The sequence below is a fragment of the Puma concolor genome, chromosome B3 (assembly GCF_028749965.1).
Source record: "Puma concolor isolate L17-30 chromosome B3, mPumCon1.1.hap2, whole genome shotgun sequence".
NCBI lineage: Eukaryota > Metazoa > Chordata > Mammalia > Carnivora > Felidae > Puma > Puma concolor.
The window spans coordinates 32,429,686-32,437,276 of NC_141672.1; the positions used below are offsets into that span (position 1 = coordinate 32,429,686).

The 7,591-nt window shown below is 39.8% G+C and overlaps 1 protein-coding gene across 1 annotated transcript; it reads right to left on the reverse strand.

Annotated features, from left to right (window-relative positions):
- Positions 1 to 248: 248 nt before the first annotated feature.
- Positions 249 to 7,591, reverse strand: LOC112856169 (disintegrin and metalloproteinase domain-containing protein 21). Its single transcript, XM_025919721.2, has 2 exons — positions 7,481 to 7,591; positions 249 to 3,363 (listed from the first exon to the last, which is right to left on the reverse strand). Exon 2 carries the CDS (start codon positions 3,207 to 3,209, stop codon positions 1,074 to 1,076), a length of 2,136 nt encoding a protein of 711 aa, XP_025775506.1. The 5' UTR covers positions 3,210 to 3,363; positions 7,481 to 7,591; the 3' UTR covers positions 249 to 1,073.

The following is a 7,591-nucleotide window of genomic DNA, read 5'->3' on the forward strand; positions in this document are numbered from 1 at the left end:
AAAAGAGGACCAAAGTATTATTTTTACTTCCTAATAAATTTCATGCAATTAATTCATTCAAATTAATTAATACCTTCGTCCAGGAAGGTATTCTGTATTAGGCACTGTTCTTGGTATTGGGATATAACAACAAAAGACAAAAACAACCTTGACCTCATAGAGATTAAGTTCTGATATTCAAAACAAATATTTCAAGAGCATACCCAAACTGCCAAATTAAAGCAAAGAAAGCCAGGAAGGACAGAAAGAAGAGGGTCAGGAGTTTTTATTAAACAAACAATTTGTTTACACTTTAATAAAAATTCATTTCTTTCTCTCTTTTGGTTACCAAATAAACCCAGGAGGTTGGGTGGGACAAACATTATTATCATTTTTCTTTTCAGATTTTGGAGCAGAATGTTAGAAACATTTGAGTAATTTCTCCTCCTTTATACATGTCTTTTGATAGCAGTGGGCACTGTTGCTACAGGGAATCCCATTCTGCACATACCCATCTGCTGGCCACTGATGGGATGTCCCATTGCACTATGCCAGAAGGTCACATTTATTGACCTGATGTCTACAGAGTTCCCCTGATGGCATGAACTTGGCAGTCTGTTTGTTCTGTGCTTATCATTGGGAAAACATTTCCAATATCCCAAATCCCAATCCCACTCAAAATCACATAAGTACCCAACTGCTGATGAATGGAATCCACTGTGTCAACAAGAAATACATTCTCTGCACCTTTGAAAAGTTGCTTTGGAAGTAAATGAAGTCTGTGTTCTCACATACCTGTCTCCTGCATTTCCCATGAATCATATCTGTGCTCAAGAAACACAAAGAGGATAAATTTGGGGGAAATGGAGCTTTATTTGCTGCTTATAACAATGAACAGTAGATAGGAAGATGTTAGGAATTACCTTTGCTTAATGGCAATGTTTCTGATACTTCTGATACTGACAAAAGGGAAGTTTCCTGCATTTTTCTGTAAATTGTCAGTAATGTGCTTGGTTTTGGGCATGTAGTAACATTTTCCCTGCCAAGAGACTAAAACTTAATAATGCACAGGATATTAAATTAGAGGCATTTTCCTAACCCGAAGATGGTGCCTTAGTCTCCTTGGGACCAAAATGTTTTCTAAAGTACATAAATATAGCAGTTGACAGTAAAAACAAAACAGACAAAGTAAGACTCACAACTAGCAGCAAGAAAACTTTTTTGGCAGATGCTGGGCCACTGTCAACACTACCTCCATAGCCTCTGTGCAGGCAGTACGGTGGGGACCACCCGTAGTCACAGTGGCAGTGATGTTTATTATTGCAGATCCCCTTCATGTTGCAGGTCTCAGCCAGGCAGACTTGTGATAAGAGAGACAGACTGACACACTTCTTGTGAATGCAGATCTTTCCTGGACCACACATGGTGCCATCTTTTACTTCCCCAACATCAGGTGTGTCCATTCCTACATGATAGTCAACACTCCAGCAGATGACACCATTGACGTGAGTTTGCTGCAAATTAGAGTGATCTCTCAGATGGGGAATAACCCTCACATTCTCACATTGAACTCTGCCACAAAAGATATCTGAGGTATTACATTTTAGGTATGTCGTGCCATTTATACCACAGTGGCCAAAACGGTTTCCCAGAGTGTTGATTTCTTTGTAGCAACTCTGAGATGCACCCTTTGCACCTTCACCAAAAATCTCCCTGCATTGTTCTTCATGGTTGTTACACCTCCCTCTATAGCAGTAGGCATTGTCACCACAGGGAACCCCGTCCTGCACATATGCATCTTCGGGGCACTGATGGGATGTCCCATTGCACCACTCTGGAAGGTCACATTTATTGACCTGATGTCTACAGAGTTTCCCTGATGGCATGAACTTACAGTCTTTGCAACAAAGTCCAAAAGCACAAGCAGCCCCAGGCCTCAGAGTGCAGCTCAACAGACAACAGGGATCCTGTTGACACTGCTTTATAGATCCACAGTCACATTCCTCTTCTCCTTCAACCACACCATTCCCACAGCGCTTAAGCATAAAGACTTCCCCTGGATGTGGAATATTGTGTAGACATGATCCTTGGTTTAAAGTGGTCTTTGTAAAATCTGTGTAACTACAATTGGTGAATTTCTTTGCTGGAACTCTGGTAGCATTCATGATGCAGCCACTTTGCTCACACAAACAGAATTCTTCATCATGCTGCATACCCAAAGTATGTCCTAATTCATGGGCGACAGTGAGGGCAAAAAGAGACCATGAGTCTCCTTGGAAATTGTTAACCCCACAATCAATAGGAGGATGACATATTCCTGCAACATAGGCTATACCAAGCACACTTATAAGTGAATTTTTTATGAAAAAATGTGCAACATCATACTGTAGCCGGGAAAGACTGATTTGTTTCCACTGAGAGAAATCCTTCAGAACCTGTTCTATGCTTATCATTTGGAAAACATTTCCTTGATTCCAAATCTCAATCCCAATCAAAATCACATGAGTACCCAACTGCTCATAAATGGAATCTACTATGTTGACAACAAGAAACACATCCTCCTGTACCTTTGAGAAGTTGCTTTCAGAATAAACTAAGAAATTGCTCTCTACCACCACAATCAGCTCCAGAAACCATGAGTGGGTCCACCATTTATCATTAGAATTTTGCTTCAGAGTTGGTTTGTTAGCCTCTTCAAATCTCAACTGTTGGAGTGCAATTTCCTTCATTGTTAAGCCACATCTCATAGGTGGGAATTGTGTCTCATTAGTGTTTATCTCATAAACCAAGTGTTCAAATGTGGTAGAGTGCCTGATGGGCTCAATTTCATAAGCAAGGTCATTTATCTGCAGCATTCCTCGAAAACCTCCAGAACAGGTACTGAGGGAAACCAGGGACTCAGGGACTCCTTCCACATAACCATGATAGTAGCAGTCGTCGGGAACAAAAGGCTCATCCTGGAGAAGAGCATGCTGATCTGTGTATGTGAATACCGGGAAGTGTCTGGAAACCAAGAGCTTCTTGATCTTCATATGGACAACATGTCTCCAGCCCCCAAACTGTAGGCTGTAGGAGAGCCAGCCTGGAGTTTTTGCACTTCTGCCCTTGCCAGTCACCTTTAAGGGGACCACAACTTCTGGGTTGCTGAGGCATTGGGAGGGCCCAGCCTGGGAGAAGCTGGAAGGGAACAGAGACATTCCAACCCAGAACAGCAGGAGAACAATTCTCATGGCCACCTCAGCCTCACCAGCCACCGTTATGAAGTCATCTGTCCAGGGAAAAAGAGTGTGAGGCACTGCTGTTCTGGTTCCTCCTAATTGGTCATTGTGTAGAGCTGACCTTTAAGGATCTGCGTCCTGGCAGAAATGGACATCAGCTGCGGTGCTGAAAGTGAAAATAAAAGGGTGGGGAGGTGGTGGGATTGGATAAGGAAAATGAGAAAGAATTGAATGACAAAAAAGTGATTAATGAATTAAAATGCTTGGGAGTTGCTTTCAATAGATGGGGGTGGGAATTTAGAGGGGTATTAATAAGACAGTATTGACCATATGTTGATAATGGTTGAAGATTGATGATAAGTACTTGGGTTTTCATACAATTATCTCAACCCATGTAGGCGGTATGAAAATCTCCACAATAAAAACTTAACGCCAAACTAAAGAGACTTAAGAGTAGGGTGACTCTGTATCTCAATTTGTACAAGACCATGTTGGCCTATGCCTGTTGCCCCTGTATAACTACTGATACTTTCCCCTTTGACTGTCAAAACTGGAGAGATCATAAACAATACACTTCTTAATGTCAGTTTGCATTGGTCTTATGATTTGCTTTAATCTTTCTTTATTGCAAGTTATTTACTTGTCTCCTCGCTGTGTTTGCATTCATTCACAGCTCTGTGGACTGCAAGATTGCTGAGTGCCAGATTTATGATTTTAACTCATTTTAGTATCCCTATAATGCCTAGTATAGTTCTTTTTTTTTTTTTTTTTTAATTCGAGACGGAGAGCACATGCAAGTTGGGGAGAAGGGCAGGAAGGGGGGAAAGAGAGAAAATCTTAAACAGGCTCCACGGCCAGTGTGGAGCCTGACACAGGCCTCAATCTTACCACCCTGGGATCATGACCTGAGCCAAAACAAAGAGTCAGATGCTCAACTGACAGAGCCACCCAGATGCCCTTATAGTTCTTTATACAGTGAAATGAAAAAAGGGGAGAGGAGTGGTGAAGTACTTGGATTATGGATGAATGCTACTTAAAATGTGTTCGTATTTGATTATTATTTTTAGAAGAGGAAAAGATTCCTAAAAAGCTAATATCCTCTAAAGAAATGGGGAGAACAGCATTGTTATCTGTAGAAGGATGTCAAAGACAAAAGAAAATGCCTTATAAAGAGAAAATGAGAATCTATAAAGTTCAAAGGCTTGGGAAAAGGAACTCTGTCTTCTTGAGGCAACATCATCAGAGTTATTGGAATTTTAGGATTGGGGAAATTCCTAATGTTTGCTCAAATATATTTACTGACAGCTTTTGACAGTGGATAATTTCTGTACATGGCATGCAGTCTGACTGGCAACACTCATTCATTTCTTTCCTTATGCGTTAAACAAGAATTTATGTGTTTGAAGTATATGAAGTACAGACATTGTGCTAGATACTAGAGAACTAAAAAATAGAGAGCATTAAATAAATTATCCGTTTAGGGCAGAAATTTGTGGCAGGCACAAGAATGAGCTTTAAGGTGCCTATAATATTGTATTTAATATTGTAAATGTTTTGTGTTCTTTTGCTGAGGAGAGTGTCTGTAGACTTCATCATAGTCTCAGCTAAATGACAAAAATTAGGCTAAGAAGCACTGAGTTTGTGGGAAAACAGACACACAATCAGACCATTATAATTATGATCTGAACCAGATTAATCTAAGACTAATAAAGGTTATGATTTAGGGACTCTTAATGTATAGACCTCCATAAACCCCTGGGAGATTTTAAGCAATGTAGTTTATGAAACTCATCAATATAAGAGTGTTCAAAATTAGCCCTACACAGGAAAATTTTTTTTTTTTTTTTAATTTTTTTTTTTTTTTCAACGTTTATTTTATTTTTGGGACAGAGAGAGACAGAGCATGAACGGGGGAGGGGCAGAGAGAGGGAGACACAGAATCGGAAACAGGCTCCAGGCTCTGAGCCATCAGCCCAGAGCCCGATGCGGGGCTCGAACTCACAGACCGTGAGATCGTGACCTGGCTGAAGTCGGACGCTCAACCGACTGCGCCACCCAGGCGCCCCGTACACAGGAAAATTTGAAATGCCTTGAAATATTGTAACTCATATATAAAAAACTTGATAAAGTTTTTCTGAAATTCAATAATTTATGTAATTTTTTGTTACCAATAACAAGTTGTGAGGCTGGATTCTTTTCAAACAAACAAAACAAAACTTGAATTAATTCTGTCACATACTTTTTCCATTTCTCTATCAAAACTAGCATGCACTACTGCAGTGGGGGCAGGGGGATGCTCAAAACAATATGTGTGATCTTAAAAAGGGAATCCACAATTGGAACTGGAATAGTTTGTCCGGGTTCTCCATCCTAAGAAATGCAGACAAGAAATCAGCTGATATTTCAAACCTTCCTATGCGTTATTGCTCTTTTCTTCATTTTCTAGGACATTACATTTACACATCCCTAATATTCTGGGTTTCCTCATTTGTGTGTAGTGTCAGTAGCTAAAAATCCATTCATTCTGATTGCCTTTCAGTCACAGAGTTAAATAGTTAACCAAGTAGACTTCATCTTTTCCTTCTTAATATACATTATTTTAGTTTATTATTTATTCTAGATTTGCTATATGTGTGCTGGTAGATAGGAGGATGTATTGATCTGAACAATATTCTTAGTGTTAACCTGCCTAGAGAGCTTGGACCCATGTGAGCAGTGGATAAACACTTTATTCCAAGGTGCGAGTAGCCCACAAGGGAACAACAAAGTTCATAGACAAATTCAACTATATGAAAACTTCAAAGGATAAAGATCTCTGAATTGGGTGAAATCCTGACTTCTAGATTTGCTCTTCATAGCTTTCTTTGTATGTTTGTTGTTTATTATGGAGTGGGAATCATTGTGGATGGGAGGATGGAAAGTGAGAAGGGCCAAAAGAGTGTTGGAGAGAAGGCTGCTGAGCTCTATAAACCATGTCCTATTATACTTAGAGCTCATCTTGAGAGCAGACAACAAAAGGAAATTCTCCAAAGAATCTTTGAGCCATACTCGTTGTCCTCCTTATATTATTCTTAGGACCTCAGACACCCAAATTCCTAAAGGAACATCACCCTCCATTAATACTGTGAAGCAGTGTCATTAAAAATCTTTGTTTTCTAATGTTACCGGAATCTCAAAGTAGACAACAGCCCTCCTCCATATGTTTTATCAACTCTTTCTTTCCCTACAGCTATGTCAAATTCCTAAAGACCTCTCTACCTGTGCATCTCCTCTCTTATTCCATCATGCTTGAATGCACTATTTTCCCATCTGTCTGTCACCAATGTCTGAATTAGAGAGTCATAAAATCAATTTAATGGATCATGACCTGCAGGATGTTTTTAAAGGAAATTGAATAAAAATATTAGAGGCCATTCCTAGAAGTCCCTTAGCAACTCATACAGATGGTGCCAAAATTTTGGGGGTGTTTGTATATGTGTGGCCACTGAATCACAATATACAATGGATTTCTTATTCTTCAACACACTATATATATATATATATATATATATATATATATATATATATAGTGATGCCAAATCTATAAAATTTTTTTAACATTTATTTATTATTGAGAGACAGAGACAGACAGAGCATAAGCATGGGAAGGGCAGAGAGAGGGGAAGACACAGAATGAACAGAGTCTGACTCAGGACTCAAACTCACAAACTGCAAGATCATGACCCGAGCCGAAGTCAGACGCTTTACCAACTGAGCCACCCAGGCGCCCCTAGTGATGCCAAATCTAAAGATGAAATGCTTTCTTCGATTTTCACTGTTACATACCTATCTGAATCCATACGCATTTCTACCTCTCTTCTATCCCACTCCATATCCCAGTCTCAGTGGAAAAGTAATTCTCCCCCAAATTCAGGTAGTAGCCCCTCATCTTCTGTTCCACATCACATCTCTTACCTACATGTGGACTGATTCTGTTAATGTTCTCTACTTCCAACTCTATTTCATCTGTTCTTTACTGGCAGTTAGAGTAACCGACTCATTCTAGTTCACCCAGGACTGTCCTTGTTTTAAAACTGAAAGCCCCACATCCCAGGCATGTCCTCAGTCTGAGGAAAACTGGAGTAGTTGATCACCCTACTGCAGCACCTTACTCCCCACCCATGCTCAAGTTTCTTCCATCTTTAAAAAGGAAAACGAAACAAAAATTAAGAAACTTCACATTATCCATGGTCCTACTCTGGCTCCCAACTCATGCAGAAAACCAAACTTAACAGATGGCTTACCAACACAATAAACAGTTATTTCCATGGTCTTTTCTTTCTTAATGGTTTGTACCACACTTATCGATGAGCAAAGGTTGGTAGTTGACCTCACATAACAAAGGGAAACATAAG

Bases quoted from the DNA above. Each gene is read 5' to 3' on its own strand.
- LOC112856169 (XM_025919721.2), bottom strand. From the start codon at position 3,209: ATGAGAATTGTTCTCCTGCTGTTCTGGGTTGGAATGTCTCTGTTCCCT.